General features: G+C 40.3%; 1 protein-coding gene across 1 annotated transcript in view; it reads right to left on the bottom strand.

The window, feature by feature from the left end:
- Window positions 1–3,621: 3,621 nt before the first annotated feature.
- SH3BGRL2 (SH3 domain binding glutamate rich protein like 2) overlaps window positions 3,622–19,594 on the bottom strand; it is a 91,968-nt gene continuing 75,995 nt past the window's right edge. Inside the window, exons 4-5 of the mRNA XM_020899248.2 lie at window positions 10,348–10,428; window positions 3,622–6,646 (exon numbers count right to left, since the gene is read on the bottom strand). Coding sequence (XP_020754907.2) covers window positions 6,635–6,646; window positions 10,348–10,428 — 93 coding nt within the window. The 3' untranslated portion in view covers window positions 3,622–6,634. The remainder of the gene's footprint in view (window positions 6,647–10,347; window positions 10,429–19,594) is intronic.

Raw genomic sequence — 19,594 nt, 5'->3', positions numbered from 1 at the left:
TTTGTGCCGTTCATTGTAAGCAGTACCAAGTTTTCAGTTAGTATGCTTTCAAACGCCAAGGTCCCTGGCCTAAGAAAAACACTGCCCCCTGATTAGCAGGGGCCTCAGAAGACTGTACTGTACTTTCTTGTTCTTATACCTGCCAACCAGATATGAACACATTCACATCACTTTGCTGACAAAGGTCCATAGAGTCAAAGCTATGGTTTTTCCAGTAGTCATGTACAGATGTGAGTTGGACCATAAAGGTCGAGTACAAAAGAACTGATGCTTTCGAACTATGGTGCTGGAGAATACTCTTGAGAGTCCCTTGGACTGCAAAGAGATCCAACCAGTCAATCGTAAAGGAAATCAGTCCTGAATGTTCATTGGAAGGACTGATGCTGAAGTTCCAATACTTTGGCTATTTGATGCAAAGAGCTGATTCATAGGAAAAGACCCTGATGCCAGGTTAAGATTGAGGGCAGGAGGAGAAAGAGGCGACAGAGAATGAGATGGTTGGATGGCATCACTGACACAATGGACTTGAGTTTGAACAAACTCCGGGAGATAGTGAAGGACAGGGAAACCAGGCGTGCTGCAGTCCATGGAGTCACAGACTTGGACACGACTTAGTTCCAAACAATAAAAATCACAACGTACTGGGTTTATTCACATGATGGTGGTATTTCATTCAGTTTAAGAATTATTTGATTATGAGTATAGGTTCAATACCATCTCCTTAAACTCAAAAAAAATCATTCTGGTGGAGAAGGGGTGAAGAGGAAAAGAATAGCTTTACTCCTTTGCTGGGCAAAGGGGGTCTTAACAGGCTAATGCCTTCAAACCTGTGTGCCCCACAAAAAAATTATTTAAATGTCCTTTTAAATACTTAAAAGTATTTAACATCATTCTGGCCTATTGCTGTAAGCCTATTCTATATTGACATACAAAGGAATTGTGCATAAATAAACATGCAATGAACATAAAGGTTTTCTTCTGGTTTTATTCTGCAGCAGGAAAACAAATCACATTAATTTCCTACCAAATAACTGGAATTGATGAGCCTTAAAATTACCTCAAAGAAGGAACACTTTGAGAGCATATTTGTATTTGTGTGTGTGTGTGTGTATGTGTGTGCGCTCACTTGTTAAGTTGTATCCAACTCTTTGTGACCCATTAGAGAGTAGCCCATAGGGCTCCTCAGTCCATGGGACTTTCCAGGCAAGAATACGGGAGTGGGTAACCATTTCTTCTTCCAGGACATAGAGAGGTTTCCAAGGTACATCTTCTCTAGGCTGAGACGCTGAGGAGTTGAAAATTAGCACATAACACATAGTTTATGCATTTAACTTTATTTCCTCCAAATAGAATAAAGGTTCACATGCTTTTTTCATAATTCTGGAAACAGTTTCAGAAGAATTTTTACTCTAAATATGGTTTCTACTTTAATAGTCAAGCATTTACCAATAAAACTAGAAAGAACTTTCAAAACTTAATTAAAAAAAAAACCACACACACACACACACACACACGCACACACTAGAAAAAATGGTATTAGACCAGGAATTCCCAAAGTAAAACATATTTGTCGTATTAGTAATCAAATAATGAAACTACAAGATACCATTTTACACTCCTCAGCTTGGCAAAATGTTGAGTCTGATGATCATAAACCCTGGTGAGATCGAGAGTACCAGAAATTCTAGTACCCCAGTAGGATTGTCAGTAGGTACCATTACTTTGGAAAACAACTTAGCCTTGTCTATTTAGGTTAACAATGCACCTTATATAGCACATGTAATATAGCAATTCCATTCAAGGTTTACATCTACATGTGTATATGCCCCAGAAATCACAAGAATGTTCACAGCAACATTTCCTTTTCTATTTCAAAGAAAGGTGTTTCCATATGGAGAAGGGAAAAACTGTGATATATTTATACAGCGAACTAATACTTAGCAGTGAAAATAAAGTAGGGTACTTGCTCGGAGAAGGCAATGGCACCCCACTCCAGTACTCTTGCCTGGACAATCCCATGGACGGAGGAGCCTGGTGGGCTGCAGTCCATGGGGTCGCCAAGAGTCAGACACAACTGAGCGACTTCACTTTCACTTTTCACTTTCATGCATTGGAGGAAATGGCAACCCACTCCAGTGTTCTTGCCTGGAGAATCCCAGGGATGGGGGAGCCTGGTGGGCTGCCGTCTATGGGGTCACACAGAGTCGGACATGACTGAAGCGACTTAGCAGCAGCAGCAGGGTATTTGCTTCAAAATGATTGTGCTCAAAAGCAATGAACATAAAAACGAAGGCGGCAGAAGAATACAGTTGAATTCCATTCATTCAAGATACGTACATTTAGGTATCTACACAAAGGTAAAATAAAAAACAGAAAGGTTATGATCAGCACAGCATTCAGGATGGTCTCCCACTATTAAATGGAGATGGGACAGGGTCAGGGAAAACCACATGGTGCCACACAGGAATGGCAGGAAGCTGCTGGCAGACACTACCAGGTTTGTGTATTTTTCTTTACTTGTCAGCGTGTACATATTACATACGTGTGTGTGTGGGCGCGCGTGCATGCTGATTCCACTGCAGGTATGAGAGAACTCAAAAAACCAGAATGGCTGAAACATACAAAGAAAAAGTTATACACCACGTTTCGAACGAACCATCACCTAGAACCCTGAACTTATCTGTCTCTCGAATCACCACCCGCTATCCTTGCTGTGAATGCTTCTCTGTTTCTCTCCTCCTGGAGGCCTGAGACTATTGTCCTGCTCAGACAGTCCCCCTCAGGTTCTAGGGGTGCAACACACTGATTAACCAGATGACCAAACTAACCTGGCCTGCACCGCCAGAACACTAGCAAGTTTCAAAACCTGGGTTACAAGTAGGCGGGGATTTACTTGGCTTCCCTGGTTTCACAATTTAGCACATTTCTGGAAACTGACGGCCTGTTCTCTATCTCCTCCTTCGCCTCCCTCGTCTTGGTGTCTAAGGTTAGAAACAGTTCAGTGATGCACTTAACTTCAGACGCTGCCTTCAGAAATGTCTTCTGCTTTCAGAGGTGGCTGCAGCAAATGGAGCCCTGCTATTCCAGGTTGTTGCTACACTACTTTTTCTTTTTTGCACAAAATTAGGGAAGTGATGGAGAAGGAATGGCAACCCACTCCAGTACTCTTGCCTGGAAAATCCCTGGACAGAGGAGCCTGGTGGGCTACAGCCCATGGGGTTGCAAGAGTCAGACATGACTTAGCAACTAAACTAACCAACCAACCAACGGAAGAGAATCCACAGCCCAGCGTTTCAGTGTACTCAGGAAACCAGTGTATTTAAACCAAGCAAGGGGTGAGTGATTTAATGCCATTCTTGGTCCTGGTCACTGAGATGATCCTGCAGTCACCTCCAACACACACACACACGATTCTGCAGTCACCTCCAATACACACACACACACACACACACACACACATATGTAAGTGTCTCTCTGAGTGGTCAATGAGCCATATGCATTTTTACAACTAATCTACAGCTTTCAATATGGGTTGAGCAGCCCAATTAAATAGGAAGGTTCAAACAAACACAAAAGTAAAATTAGAAAAGGTATAAGACATGGTAGGGAATAAAAACTCCATTTTCAGACTGTGTGTTTTCTGGAATTTATTCCTCTTTAATGCTGAATATAAAATCTGAGATTTAACCAATGCCTTTAGAGACAAATGCATACAAATTGAAATCTAAAAACAATAATTTTGCAGATCAAAGTGGGTCTTGAGACTTTAGAAAAGATATTAAATGAAAAGCATCTGTAGAAAAAGCAAAACCCTATATAGCAGAATCAAATTAAAAAAACAAACAAAACAAAACAGCAAGAGGCTTTGGTACCCTTTAACAACAGAGAACAAATAAGTTTAGTTCATTATTAAATTCATGTAATATAAAAACATCTACGTGGGAGTGTTGGATAAATCTATAAAACAGAAACAAATCTAAAATATATTAGAGCCTGAGAGAAAAAAAAAATCTTCCTTTTCTCCTCTTTGATTTTAGCAGAACACCAGAATCTGGAAAAACAAGTACTTCCCCAAATAAATTTTCTTCTGGTCTGCATATACCAAGCAGGATGGCACTCTGTATTTTGTCTAATTTTAAAAAGGCATAATCTGATTTTTAGCAGCACATTTCCTTTGCTCCAACAAGCCTGCTACAGGAAAGAAAAATTCTGTCTTGAAATGCTCCTGATATAATATCTATATCTACAATTCCCATCCACTTCTTTCCTAGGTGATTATACAGCTCTAAAGGCAGCTAGTTAAAGAAGGGATGAAGAAAATCATTATGTGTTTGGACTTTAGCTGGTAAAACACCACAAGTAAGGGCATGATATTATCTGAACACAGTGTGGCTCAGGTAAGCCCAGATAGCAATACCATCTGGACTCCACAGAGCCTGGATACCACGGGAAATACCACACAATGTGCTTCTAAGCTCACTCGTAACAAGCACAATACCAGCTCAAGCTGGTCTCTCCTATTTCTCTGCTGATCAAAAAAAAAAGTACAGGTGAGGGTAGATGGTGTGTAACTGTCGTAATAATTTAGCTCTCCTATTCATCTAGTCTGCTTAGGAGAATCTACTACAATCAGAGTAATTCAAAGGTTTTGAGACAAACAAGTCTGAGTAGCTTTCTTGGTCTGGCAAGTATTGTATTGATCCTATGACCCCAGAATTTAACTCCCAAAGACTCACTCTTACCAAGTTGCTTCTTGGTACTCACTGGCAAGAGCAGACAAAATGTAAGTTAGATCACGGTAACATTAATGTTTTAAACTGCTGTATCTTAAAAAGAAATACTAAGTCTTATCAGACTTTAACACAATACCCAGTTCAAAAACAATTTCCTGGATAGTCCCTGGGATTTATCAAGTGGAATGTGACCTGGATTGTATTTAATGCCAAATAAGCAGTCATACTCATGATTTCACAGAAGCTTTCCTTGGAGAGAAAACTGTGGATTATGTGTCTGTTCCAGTCAAGTAGGAATCAGTGGAATGCTTTCCTTCTGGTTGTAGTCCTGGACTACAAACCTCAGGCTGGGGATGTCAGCTTTAGCATTCAACAGGTTCTTAAGAAGAGTCCACATTTAGCAAGTTGGAGGGAGAGAGAACACAGGTGATAGAAGGCAATTCTTTTGTTCTTTTCCTTTCTTACAAACGTCCTGCTCAGAATCTAAAGGGCAGGTCCACCATCAGGATGTTGAGAATAGCAGAATATCTTACACAGTCCTCTGAGAGCTTATCCTATGCAAGACTATTCCTGGATTTGGCAACTAAAAACTCTTAAGAAGTGTGAGCAGGGACAAGGATGCAGTAAAAGGAGCCTCTGCCTTAATGAAGTAGACAGGTTCAGTATTTATCTGCATCCACTTCAAAGGAAGCAGAGACTTCACATGCTGTGTACTATCCAGAGTGAATCTCTGACAGCCTCTTTCTTGTACACACTCTGTTCTGAAAAATCACTGGTGCTCATACATGGAATAAGAACATGTACCTACGTTTCTCTGAAAACCTGGGACTGCGCACTGGTCAGAAATACGAGTTGGCAGAGTGAGAGGACCAGTGAAAAGTAACACAGGAAAAAAAAATTAAAATGTATAGCAATATTAGTTATTTTTTTAATATGCCTCATCAAGGGTTCCCAAAATACATCTAACCAAGATCTTCCTTTCTCAAAAAATATAATCCTTTCACAAAATATATAAGCAGCTACTAGTTAGGGGAGCTGCATTCAAAAATATATGTGCACTTATGCATACTAAGTTGCTAGAGCTGAAATGCTTTCAGATATGAGTCAGATAATGTCCCCTATAAATTTACTATCTAATTAGTGCACCTCTTGAAATATACCTTTTATGCAATCTTATGCATTAAGTGAGACTTGCCCCTTGAAAGAGATAAAGAAGCATGTATTTTTCAAAATAGCAATTCTTTTCATCCCTATAACTCTGTTCTGATCATATACGGTAATCAACTACGATTTCTGGACACATCAGGAAGAGCTTGGAGGATTTATAGGGGTAAGAATTTCCATCACCAAAAGGAGGCTAGAGCATCTAACTTTTTCTACAGTTATGACAAAGCACTGGAATATTTGTGATTCTGCAGCCAAGACCTCCAGCCCTTTGTCAACCAACATTGCTATTTTTCTTTCTGATCAAAATATTCTAAAAGCCTGGCAGACTAATTTCAAGGATATCACCTAGGTAGTTAGAAGAGAAGCAGGTTTGAGCAATCCTGGCATCAACTACAAACCAGGGCAGACCCAGTATTTTCTCTCTGATGGTGCCACCCGCTTATCACTCAGATTCAGGAAGCACACCTCGAACAGGTGACAGTCCCTCTGGGTAAACTGAGGCAACTGCAGGTAACTCTGAAAATAAGGAAAAAACCCACCACAGTCCTGATTTGGTTTAAAGCAATCATGCAATCCCATTAGACCCAAGTCTTCCCCAAACACCTTTTCCATGGCAAGCAAAGTTACTGATAACGCATGTGGCTTCTGTCACAGTGATGCATTAGGTAAGCAGGTGTGCGCCAAGTACCAGAGGGGACTCTGAAATGCATCTCCATCTCTTCCACTTGTCTTCGCTAAGGTTCTGCCTATTTATTTAAAAAAAAAAGAAAAAGAAAAAAAGCTAGTTATTGCATTACATGGAAAAGAAAATCTACCCTGGCAAGTGATCTATATTATTTATTCATTTAATTTATTGGCCACACCATGTGGCATGTGGGATCTGAGTTCCCCAACCAGGAGTTGAACACCCAGCCCCTGCACTGGGAGCATGGAGTCTTAACCACTGGACCCTGGCAGTGATATCTGAAATGTCAGGGAACAGAGAGGCTGGGAATCACAATAAATCACCCTCATGTGATGGGTAAGAGCGAATCCTAGGTTTCAGGATCAGAGCCCAGATTTACGTCACATGCACCTGACCTGCCAAATAGAAAAGGGGAAAGGAAGCCACCTGTTTTCAACACTGATGAAACGCCTCTTGCTCCTGGGTGAGTGGGGTGGGGGGCAGTTACCTCCTCACTCAGGGGCCCCGCAGAGGGTAACCCGAGGGGAACAGCACCACACCTATTGGTGAGCAGCTGATACCCTGGTCCCCCAAGAGCCACCATGACCCAACCGCTGGGTGGCTGACCCCCAGTGTGGTGGGAGCTCTGAGAGGAGCCTTGTGTTGGTTCAATGCCCAGGGTTTACGTGGCTACATGTTTTCAGTATCAGCCCTGAATGGGGGAGATCCAAAAGCAGAAACTTCTATTTCAGGCTCTGTTTTGAGTTTATTATGAGAATGAGGTTGATCATTTCCTTTGAAAATTATTCGTGAAAAGGTCTTTTCTCATAGGGAGGTACCACAGTGAGCTCCAGACATCCAGAGGAGGGTGTGCCTCCGCTCCCCTACTCCCAACCAGGGTTTGGACAATTCGAGGAATAGAGAAATGTGGGAAATCAGTATTTTAAGTATCAGCAACTCACTTGAATTCTTTAAAAACATACATGCAGCAGAGTGTCAGTAGATATAAGGATGTTTCTGGGCACTACTAAGAATGCAGAAAGTTAGAAGCAAACTTGGTATTCAACGTATTTATTATTACGGAGGGCACATTGGCTCCAGATGTGTCTGTCCTGCATGGATGTTTTTTTCTTTAATGTAATTAAATTTTATTCTGAAGCATGACTATATATCATCCCATTATACACACACATACATATCATATGGGATGGTACAGGCCACCATTCTGTCACCTTCTACCGCCCTGTGTCCCGTCCACTCTGAACACGGGCCAGTGTCTACACCTGGGTGCTGAATGTTCTTTTCCTGTTGAGCGTCTCTCCCCTCACTGTTCCACAGAGCAATCAGCTGCTAGTGGAGCCTTTATGTCCCGCGGTGGGCTAGCTCACCCTGTCTCTCATGTGCTTGTGCTGCAGAGAGGGGAGGGAAGAAGATAGGAAAGGAGGCTCCACCGTATAGTACAGCACACCCATGAAGGCTCCATCTAGGCCTTAAGAGTGTAGACTGTGTAACGGATTACTACCAAGGTACAAAATAAATACGGATCCCCAGGCGGCTCAGTGGTAAACAGTCCGCCGGCCAGCACAGGGGACACGGGTTCGATCCTGGGTCAGGAAGATCCCCTGGAGGAGAAAATGGCAACCCACTCCAGTATTCTTGCCAGAAAAGTCCCAAGGACAGGAGCCTGGAGGGATCCAGTCCTTGGGATCGCAGAGAGGGGCATGACTGAGCACACATAAAATAAATAACTAGAAAGGGGGGAGATGCTGATTTGCTCTTAAAGATACTTGTACCTCTCTCCTACAAAACTGAAGTGTGAGCTGCTATTAACGCTGAAGGCTTTGAGTGGTTCATGAGGGTAGCGCGTACACTGCACCACAGCCTTCCGCCTGGGCTCCCGCTCACGTGTGATTCACTCAGAAGTCTGAAAATGGGGGTCGGAATGGGTGGGGATGCCCAGAGCCCTCACTGCTGATGGGATGGTCTCCTGAAATCAAGCAAACCTCAAGGGCATCAAAACCAACCTTGGGACTCCCCTAGTGGTCCAGTGGTTAAGACGCCAAGCTCCCAATGCAGGGGGCACGGGTTTGATCCCTGGTGAGGAACAGAGATCCCACATGCTGAGCAGCCAAAAATAAATAAATGAACTCGATGCCTGTGGTGAAAGTTACACAGCCCTGTAAATATACCAAAAATCGCTGAATTGTAAAAACAAGTGAAATGTACGGTATGTAAATGATAAATCCATTAAAACATTTAAAACATAAGACCAACTTTAATCCCATGACCACAAGTTATGGGAGAAGGCATATTTTACAGATCATAGGTTTTCTAAAAAATTTCTAAGAGAATATAAAGATTTTCAAAGAGTAAAAAAAGTCAGCCCACAGAATCTCAAAGGAATCTACATCTTCGGGGAAAATGAGAACAAAGATGGCAAGCACACAGTATTTTTCAAAGATGTTTGCACAGACACTGTCCACTGGATTTATGCACCCATTAGACTGCTCTTATCCCAGTTTTTTCCAGTTCTTTGAAGATAAATCTGGATTGTTTAATATCTCTGTATGAAACACGTTATAAAAATACTTTCATTTTCCCAAGTATTCCAGTGTTCCATCTTTATAAAAATAGTTTTAAGAGCCTTTAAATATTTCATGTGTGGGTTCTGCCTCTGTTTAAAACATGCGCACAGAAACCACCCACCACCATCTGTGGACTTACTGATGTATAACAAAGCACAATTTCACACTGGCGAGGAACTACAGGTGCTGCGGTGTAATTTATATTATTGATAGTCTCTGCCTTCCTCCCACAGGTGTTCCAGAAATGGTACAGATCCCGGGTGGCCTCAAAAGACCTATTACTTATAGACATCAAAGTTCTCAGTAATGCCGTTTCATTTCAACTCAGTTTTAAAAATAGAGGCTTTAGAATTCAGTCTCAGTTTGAAATACAGTCAAAACCTCCATTGCCATGTACATAAAGACTGCAAGGAAATACATCAAAAATGTTTATGTGGTCTTCTCTGGTGACTTTTTATTTTCTACTTTATACATTTTGCATTTTCCCAATTTTTTAAAATGAGTCTAGGCTATTTTCATAATCAGAAAAAAAAAGTATTTTTGGAAGGGGAAATAACACTAAAAACATTATCTCATTTAACAAAGAAATGGTATTTTTTATTTTGAAAATGAATTTATGTGCTTTACAAAGTTACAATAATATATATCATCTATAGTTCTAAATGTTAGAAAAGCCTGAGGCTTTTACATTTTCTAAAAGACATTTGACACAATAAAGTGGCTTCAAAAAAACTTGAACTAGTTTAGGAATTACCCTTTTTTCAACGTTGACCATTTGTTATTGCAAATCATGTCCCTTCCAATGTAAATGACTTAAATAGAAGACCTGAAAAGCATGGCTTTGATTCTTTTTCAAAAAAGGTAAAGTAATGTGAGCTTGCACTTTAAAGTAAGAAGCACCTATGATTTTTTGCTACCTTAAGTTTTTCTTGGAAGAAAGAAGTCCAAATTATGAATAAATTGAATTTTAAATGAAGATAAATTCTAATATACAGCAACAGTTAAAAATGAGAAAGAAAGAAAGAAAAAAAAACCCCAAAACTGGCATCTTTATGTGGCTTTACCCTGGGCAGTCCTAACTGTGCACCGAGAAAGCAAAAGCTGAAAACCTGGAGGACTGGCTGTACACTCCTTTCCCCGCAATCCCTAAGAACAACTCAAGAAAGACACATTTTAAAACAAGAGAAGATTAACCTACCTTTGACGCCAACTGTGATTTCAGGCCTAAGAATGAAAAGACTGTGTTGCTCTCCTTGGATTCAAAAAAACTGTCATAATCCTAGAAAAAGGAGAAGGAGAAAATAAACAAAGCAAACAACCATATTTGTACTTGGTGCTTTTGACAAAGTCTTTATGTCAATAAAAAATGAACCGCTGTTCCATCCAGGCCAGGGAAAAGCTACATAAATCTACTGGATTTGCTCTGTTTGAGTCTCAACATATGAGCATCATGATGAAGGCAACACATTTTTAATCCAAAGCCTGTGACAGGAATTAAAATGTAAACCATCGACAACAGAAAGGAAGTCAGAACATGCTCACTCGCGTGTCAAACTAACATTTATTTGTGTGGAGTCACTCTGACCCAAGATTTTTACTTAAGCATTTCAATCTGGAAAGCAGCCTCCCAATTCCACTCTTGATATTTTCTTATCTGGGGCTTTAAAAAAAAAAAAAATCACTGCCTAAACAGAAAAGTTGTAAAGGTTTCCATGTGTCAATGTGTGTGCTTCTATTCTGCTTTTGAAGTTTCTCCACATTCTTTGAGACTATGTCTTCAGAGAGAGGAAAAAAAAAGATCAAGTAAAACCTCAAGGAGGAAATATTCTCTCTAACATTTATCTTTGCCTCAGACACAGAATCACTTTTCTCTTCCTACTTTCGAGAGAGAGGCCATCAGGGGGTTCTGGCCAAAGTTTTCATCACTTGTTTTCTTTTCCAAAGTCTGACTGTATAATAAATACTACACAGTTGCTAAGCGGATGTGAAGAGGGGGGGTCTTAAAATCTGACAGAAGTCCCTTGGGTCACTTTACGCAGAGAATAAACATCGCAAGCAGACAATGATCAGCATCAGTGGTAGGCATGTGCTCTGGGTTCACTGTCTTATCATCAGCACATCATTCAAAGGTGATTTCATAATTTTTAATGGGAGAGGTTTTTGCAAAATTATTTATTTGATTTTCGGTTGTGCTGGGTCTTCCCTGCTGCACACGGGCTTCTTTCTCTAGTAGCAGCGTGGGAGGGCTCCTCTTCGTCGCGGTGCACAGCTTTCTCATCGCAGCAGCTTCTCTCGTTGCAGAACACGGGCTCTAGGTCGCTTGGACTTCAGTAGCTGTGGCGCATGTGCTTAGCTGCTCCACATGCACGTGGCATCTTCCCGGAATGGAGGGGGAACTCGTCCTCCCCACCCCCACTGCATTCCGACCCCCCAAACCGCGCCCCACACTGGCGAGGATTCTTAACCACTGGACCACCAGGTAAGTCCAGCATATCATTTAATCCCCACCACCAGGTTAGAAACTGGCTCAGAGCAAAGAATTATGGTACCCAAGCTCGACAGCTGATGCGTAAGAGGACTGAGATTTGGGCCCAAGTTTCATTGCTGCAGAAATCAATGCTTTTTGTATTCTACGAGGCTTCTTGCCCAAGAGGAAACCAGGTAAGGGGCACCCTGTACATGAGTCACTGAGCCCTAATGAAGTCGCTGCTGAGCTGGGTCAATGGCATTACAAATACTTCTGAAACCTGTCTAGGAATCTAAATGAGAGTCGATGACTCAGAGTAGAGACCTGCTTCTTGCAAAGCAGGCCTCGGTGGGTGAAAAATCTTTTAAATGACTTGCCTTTGCATAGGGACTCTGTTGTCCAAGTGTTTTAGTAAGCTGCGTCTCGTCTGGCTTGAAGGCAGCTTGATTTTTTGTGCCCAGTCATCCCAGCCCCAGGGATGCGCACACAGCTCCTTCTGTAGATTTTGGAGCAGTCACTCCTGCCGTCATTCGGATCAGCCCTGAGGCTAGTCACCCCCAAAGAGCGGCCTTCCCTGACCATGCCACGAAGGAGCAACACTTCTGAAGAGGGAGATTCTTCAGCAAATACTTCCTTGGAAAATGGAGTTTTAAGCTGAAATTTATTAGAATGAATAGGACTAGATAAGTGAAGGGCTGGGATAGGAGCCTTTGGGACAGGAAGTAACACCAGGCAAGAGCAAAGCTGGCAGATATGACCGGGATCAGCATGTGCCAGACTTTGGAAAGCAAGAGAAAGATTCTGAATTTTACCATAAGTACAAAAGGAAATCATGTGCGGGTTCTGAGCAAGGGAGCAAGCAGAATGATCTACATAGTTTAAGCTCCCTACAAACAAACCTTCAAGTTGTGAACTTTCAAAGACGTGAATGTATGCTTGCATGTCCAATCACGTAAGTTCACATGTCTGGGGTACACTGTCCTGAGTATGCATCCTCTACAACTGGCTGTGCTTTTGTGTACTTACATGTGCTTTTGTGTACTTACATGTGCCTTTGTGTATAGAGTACAGTTAAGTATAGTACCTTTATTCCAAGCACAGGATGCTGGAAGCAAGCATAAAAGCAGCGGTACACAGCTGATTGTGTTAGCTGGGTACCAAGGCTAACTTTGTTGGATTCATGAACAAAATGGACTTACGAACGTGCTCTCAGAACAAAACTTGTTCATATGTAGGGGACTTACTGTATTTCCTTTAAGAAAACCCCCGTGTCAAGCCTGTGGAGAGTGGCTCAGAGGGAGGGAAGCAGGGAGAAGTGAGGCGCTCACTGTGGGGATTCAGGTAAGAGATGGAGGCAGTCTGAACCAGAACAATCGTAACAGGGATGGACAAAGTGGAAGGAGGAGAGACAGGGAGGAGGAATGGATTGTACTCAATTGGGGAACTGGCGTAGAGGTTTAAGGAGAATTATGAATTAAAGCAGCTCTTGTACAACTGATCAAACAAACAACATGGTTAAAAAATGGGCAGAAGACCTGAACAAACATTTTTCCAAAGACATAACAGATGGCCAACAGACACCTGAAAAGGTGCTCAACACTGATCATCATCAGGGAAATGTGAATGAAAACTACATGAGATATCACTTCACATCCATCAGAATGGCTATCATCAAAAAGACCACAAACAAAAAGCGTTGTCTAGGATGTGGAAAGAAAGGGAACCCTCAAATACTGTTGTGGAGAATGTAAAATGGAGCAAGCACCATGGAAAACAGTATGAAGATTCCTCAAAAAATTAAAAATACAACTACCATATGATCCAGCAATTCCACTCTCAGGTATATATTCGAAGAAGACAAAGACTTTAACTCAAAAAAGATTTATACATCTCCATGTCCACTGCAGCACTATTTACAATAGTCAAGATTTGACAGCAACTTAAGTGGCCATCAACAGATGAATGAATAAAGAAGATGTGGTACATATATACAATGGAATAGCACTTAGTCATAAAAAAGGAAGAAATTTTCTTCATTGGACTTGGAGGGTATTATGTCTAGTGAAATAAGACAGAGCAAGACAAATACTGTTTGATATCACTTACATGTGGAATCTGAAAAATAAAACAGACTGCGAAGTGTGAAAGTCACTCAACCATATCCACCTCTCTGTGACCCCGTGGATTGTAGCCCACCAGGCTCCTCTGTTTATGGAATTCTCCAGGAAAGAATACTGGAGTGAGTTGCCATTCCCTTCTCTAGGGGGTCTTCTTGACCCAGGGATTGAACCTAGGTCTCCTGCATTGCAGGAAGATTCTTAACTGTCTCAGCCACCAGAAGCCCCAAACAGACTAGTGATTTTAACAAAAAAGAAAGACTCACAGATACAGAGTCAAAAGCCAGTGGGAGAGAAAGCAGAGACAAGATATGGGTAGGGGATAGAGGGGTACAAAATACTATGTATGAAATAAATGAGCTGTAAGGATATATCGTATACCACAGGAAAAAGAGCCAATATTTTATAATAACTGTAAATGAAGTACAGACATTACTTTGCCAACAAAGGTCCATCTAGTCAAGGCCATGGTTTTTCCAGTAGTCATGTATGGATGTGAGAGTTCGACTACAAAGAAAGCTGAGCACCAAAGAATTGATGTTTTTGAACTGTGGTGTTGGAGAAGACTCTTGAGAGTCCCTTGGACTGCAAGGAGATCCAACCAGCCCATCCTAAAGGAAATCAGTCCTGAATGTTCATTGGCAAGGACTGATCTTGAAGCTGAAACTGCAATACTTTGGCCACTTGATGCAAAGAGCTGACTCATTTGAAAAAACCCTGATGCTGGGAAAGATTGAGGGCTGGAGGAGAAGGGGACGACGACAGAGGATGAGATGTTTGGATGGCATCACTGACTCAATGGACATGACTTTGGGTAATCTCCAGGAGTTGGTGATAGACAGGGAGGCCTAGCGTGCTACAGTCCATGGGGTCATGAAGAGTCGGATATGACTAAGCGACTGAATTGACTGAACTGATAAATGGAGTAGAACCTTTAAAAATTGTGAATCATTGTTGTATGCCTGAAACATATAATATTGTAAAAACCATACCTCAATAAAAAACATTTTTTGGGGGGAAAAAAAAAAAAAGGAGGTCTGACCTTTGTGACTTAAGGGGAAAGACCAGAGGAAAAAAAGCAGGTTTGAGGATAAGGTTGAAGTTGACTTTCAAAATGTTAAATTTGAGAAACTGTATGAGACACTGAGTGAAGAAGATCTCAATGGAGCACAGGAAAGTTTGAAAGGACTCTAGGTATTACAGACCTCATAAAAATTTTTTTCATGGAAAACTTTTAATAAAAATTATATCTCAATTTGATGTGGAATTTAGGCAAAATTCCATGAACTGAAAATGTTGTTACTGATATTCTTTGTAACAAAGCAGGTCTAAATAGTTGAGTAGCATTTCATTGGCCCTGGTTCAGGAAATAATCCTGTTTGACACATACTTTCTCTACCTGATCATCTGTTGCTTATATTCATTGTGGTAACAGGAGGACAAGTGCTAAACTACATCCAGCTTGTCTCATCCTTTTAAATATCTACCATGTGAAAACTGGTTGATTTGTTTCTCTCCACACCATATTCTGCCACTACTTGATCTAAATTCTTTTCCTTATGGAATCTCACTCAAAGCCATGGTTCTAATTAAATTCAGATCCCTCGCTCTGATTCTCCTATCAACTCTGATTCCAAGTAAGCAACTGTTTATAGACTTGTTAAAAAATATTTTTTTAATTTAAAAATTTATTATAAATAATTTACTTTATAAAATAAATTTAGGTGTTTATTTTTAATAAATAAGTAATATTTATTTTAATAAACAAAACTATTTATTTTTAATAAACAGTTGTTTATTTTTAATAGTTATTTATTTTTAATAAATAAAGCTATTTATTTTGTAATAAATAAATATTATCTATTTATTTTAATAAATATTATTTATTTTGGGGTCTTGGTTGTAATTGTAGTGTCTAAGCGTCTCATTGCAGTGGCTTCTCTCCTTACAGAGCATGGACTCCAAAGCGCAGGTTTGAATAGTCGTGGCTCATGGGCCAACACTGTGGCATGTGTTGTCTTCCCAAACCACGGATCAAACTGGTGTCCCCTGCATCTCAAGGCAGATTCTTAACCACTGGGCCAGCAGGGAAGCCCTGTTCATAGACTCTTAGACATAATGGTTCTAAACGGCATGCTCTTCAAGCTCTTCCTTCTATCCCACAAGCCGAATCTCTCAGAAGAGTGGCATCGCCATCTAACAGGCTCTACCAGTCAGAAACCAAGGCGTCAGAGAGCTCCGCTCTTCCCTCAACCAGTAACTATCTTACATATCCTTTCAACCTCTCTATTTTTCTACATCAGTCTCATTGCCCTAAGTCAAGCTAGACATCTGCAACAGCACCTCGACACACCAACCGTCCTGCAGTCTAACCTATCTCCCCGGTCATTCTCAAGTGAGGATGCACTTATCCTTTAAGACTGTAAACCGCGCCCAGCTCGGCGCTCTGTGGTAACCTAGCGGGGTGCGATGGGGCGGGGGGGGGGGGGGGGGGTCCACGAGGGAGGGCATACATGTAGACATAGAGCTGATTCACTTCACTGTACAACAAAAACCAACACCACATTGTAAAGCAACTATACCCCCGATCAAAGGGGGGAAAACCCCAAACAAACAAGCAAATGCAAATTTGATCATACCACCCTCCACTGAAGTCCTCTCCTTCAAGACTTACTGCTCCTTGGGGAGAAGAGGGGATTGTATGAGAGTTGTGTGACAGCTGTTTTAATTCTTAACTCTCCCTAACCTTCTACATCAGTTGTACAATTGAGTATGATCAACTCTTCCTCCAAAATATATCTCCAGTCCATCCATTCCTGTCTTCATTACAATAGCTCTGGTTCTACCTGACCAAACCAACGTCTGTCACACCTTCGTTTCTGGGAAATTGAGTGGTACATACAATCAGACAACCTACTATCTAAGTCATGACCACTACCAACTCATTTAACTTCCTCAGACGGCTTCTTACTTCTGTATCACACACGACCAAAGCCCCTTAAAGCTTCAGAACTCGATAAAATGATGGCACATTCAGTGAAGCTGCTCTTAAAAGGGCTGTTAGCTGTTGTCCAGATGTAAAGTCTAATCCATGTATTCCAGTTCCTAGAGTTACCTGTTTGAAGAGTTTACCCCTCTCTGAAGAGGAAACAGATTTAATAGAACAGGTAAGGGAAAGGCCAAAAGTGAGAGAGAGAAAAAAAAATTGAGGACTAGTGACTGTGTTATCAAAATGTTATCCCTGCTCTTGAATTCAGAAAGACCTTTTTACCTGGTTCTACCTAATGAATAATCTCTGATGTCAGTGTGAAAACAGAGGAATGAAGAAAAACTAATAATATGAAAAATGAGAAATAGTACCTGACTCAATCTCCACAGATGTAGTGTGAATTTTCTTTAAAGACCAAAATGCTAACATGAAAATATAGTGCATGCAAAAGATTACAAGGTAAGTTACAACAAGACTTAATGTTTAATTCAGGTTTCAGTGTTTATATTAAAAACCTTCATCTTAAAATGATTACAGTTCTCCACATCACAAAATTGGAAATAAAGTCAACTTTCACAAGCGAGTTTCATACATATAAAACAAGACACAGACTATGTACACAGAGAAAAATATGTAACATTATAAACAATCCATTTAACCACACTGAACCAAAACTATTCTTAATAGGAGGTGATCTTAAAATTTCTAATACTACTTTACTCTTAAAAATTAGATCAGTCATCAACAAAGAACAGCCATCAACCAAAGTTATTTAGAAATGTCAGACATTTAGAAATCTCAGAAAGGCAACATTACTTATTTATATAAAAAATTCTCTTAAACTGTATTTCTGTTATAAAAGTTATAACGATTACTTTTAGTTTATGAACCTTTAACATATCACACTCTGGCCAGAGGGCTTCTGACCTGAATATTAAATCGAATGCTCCCAACAGTTTAGAAAGTGTCAACTAAGGTAATTAATTCCTTCTGGAGTGATGAATACAAAATTTGGCAAATAACTTTAAAAGCAAAATAATCCAAAGGAAACTATTTATAAAAGTCAATGTGAGAACAGTACCTGACACACACCAGGCAAAGAGGGTGATAAGCTGTGTCTGTTAATAAATGACCAACAGATCATGTTTTAGGTAATCTCATGCTAGTAATGTAATTTGAGTAAGTTCTATTTCTACTCTAAGTTACTTATAAGATTTTAAATCATTATGTAAAAAATGTATCTCCTGACATATAAAAGCTTTTGAGTGCTCTGATGAATCTCAAATTGTAAGAAGTTATTTTCTCTGTCATGTTGAGACAAAGAGTAAGTGACTGATAATTTAAAATCTAGACCTTCTTAATACCTTCTTTTAGAGATAATAAACTAAACAGTATGATCTAATTTGAGTAAAACAGTATTAGAAATTTTAAAATCACCTCCTATTAAGATAGAAGTTCTTATATTATGGCCTTGGGCATTCCCCAATAAAAGAGAAAGATTGGTTCTCTTCACAAAATTCATTTCTATTTAAAAGAAAACACAGTAGGGCATATACTGCAAATGTTAAAAGCATCACATTTTTAAAACTCACTATAAAGTTTCTAAATGGGCTTGCTGAATTTCTTAGACTCAAAAACACTCTCTATAAAGTGTTTGTAAATACACATCTGTAAACTGCACATTATAAGACAATTCCTGTGACTATAGAATATAATAATCAGTTAATATCACTTCTGGAGAAAAATACAAGTACATAAAGCATATACAAAAAAAAAAAAAAAACCCATTCAGCTTCAGAAGCTGGTACATTTAAAACAAAGGCTGAAAAATTCACTCTGCTTCTAGTGCCAGCTACTCAGGAAAAGAAAAAAATTCTGGGCTATAAAGATATCAGCATAACTGAGCACTGTTGCAAATGGGATATTTATCTAAACGGTGCAATTTTAAGAATAGAGCTTAAACAGCTGTTAAGAAAAAGGGGCGGGGGGGAGCTTCCATTACCTATACTTGGGTTTGCTTTTCAAGTGAAAACCAATGTTAGAGACATTTATAAGCTCATGATAAAATCTACAACAGGTAGGGCTCACAATAGTTTCATTCATCCACAGAGCTTACTTAAGAACATTACCCGTTCTCCATGGTTAGACTATTATGGACTGGACAAGCATTTGAGACAAAGGCCTTAAAGTTCTTTGCCCTTTAAGCGTTCCCCAAGAGCACGGCCAGGAAAACCCGCAGCAGCCACTCTGCAAAGCGGTATCGCTTCCCACGCTAAGTCGATGACAATTATGTGACAAACCCATATTATTTCTACACGCCAAGGGCCTCTCCAAACAGAAGACCACAGGGAACAGAAACAACACGTGGCCCACAAGCAAACAGTGGCAGCAACCACCTCTAAATGAGCCAAAGAGAATGTGGTTTACCCCAAAGAAGAAATTCTTTTAAAACATTCTTGCTAAGACGACAAGAGTTATTGCTGCTGCAAATGCACACAGACTCCTTCCTGAAATTTCTTTCAAGTCTGAGAGTAGCCTCTGAGCAGAATGTCTTCATTCAGTGGTGAAGGACCATTAATGCTATAGTCTATTTTGCGAAATCTTGATATAGTAGGAAAAAATAGTTGGCGGCTCCAATCCCGGTAGGACAGGCAAGATGCAGTTGTCTAAAATAGCTTTATTCAACAACTTTTAGGCCCAATGCCAAAAATATGAACAAGCCCAAAGCTGAAGATTTAAGATTCCTAACTTATGTTTAACATTTCTGACCGCTCTGATACAAGAGGGCAGAGCAAGCAAATACATCTACCCAAGTGCCCATTGAAACTGGGTGGGAAAAAACTTTGTGCTAAACATAGCAAAGGCAACCGGC

This window comes from Odocoileus virginianus, chromosome 19 (genome assembly GCF_023699985.2).
Source record: "Odocoileus virginianus isolate 20LAN1187 ecotype Illinois chromosome 19, Ovbor_1.2, whole genome shotgun sequence".
Taxonomy (NCBI): domain Eukaryota; kingdom Metazoa; phylum Chordata; class Mammalia; order Artiodactyla; family Cervidae; genus Odocoileus; species Odocoileus virginianus.
The sequence above is the reverse complement of the archived record's forward strand: the minus strand, read 5'-3'. Positions and strand labels throughout refer to the sequence as shown.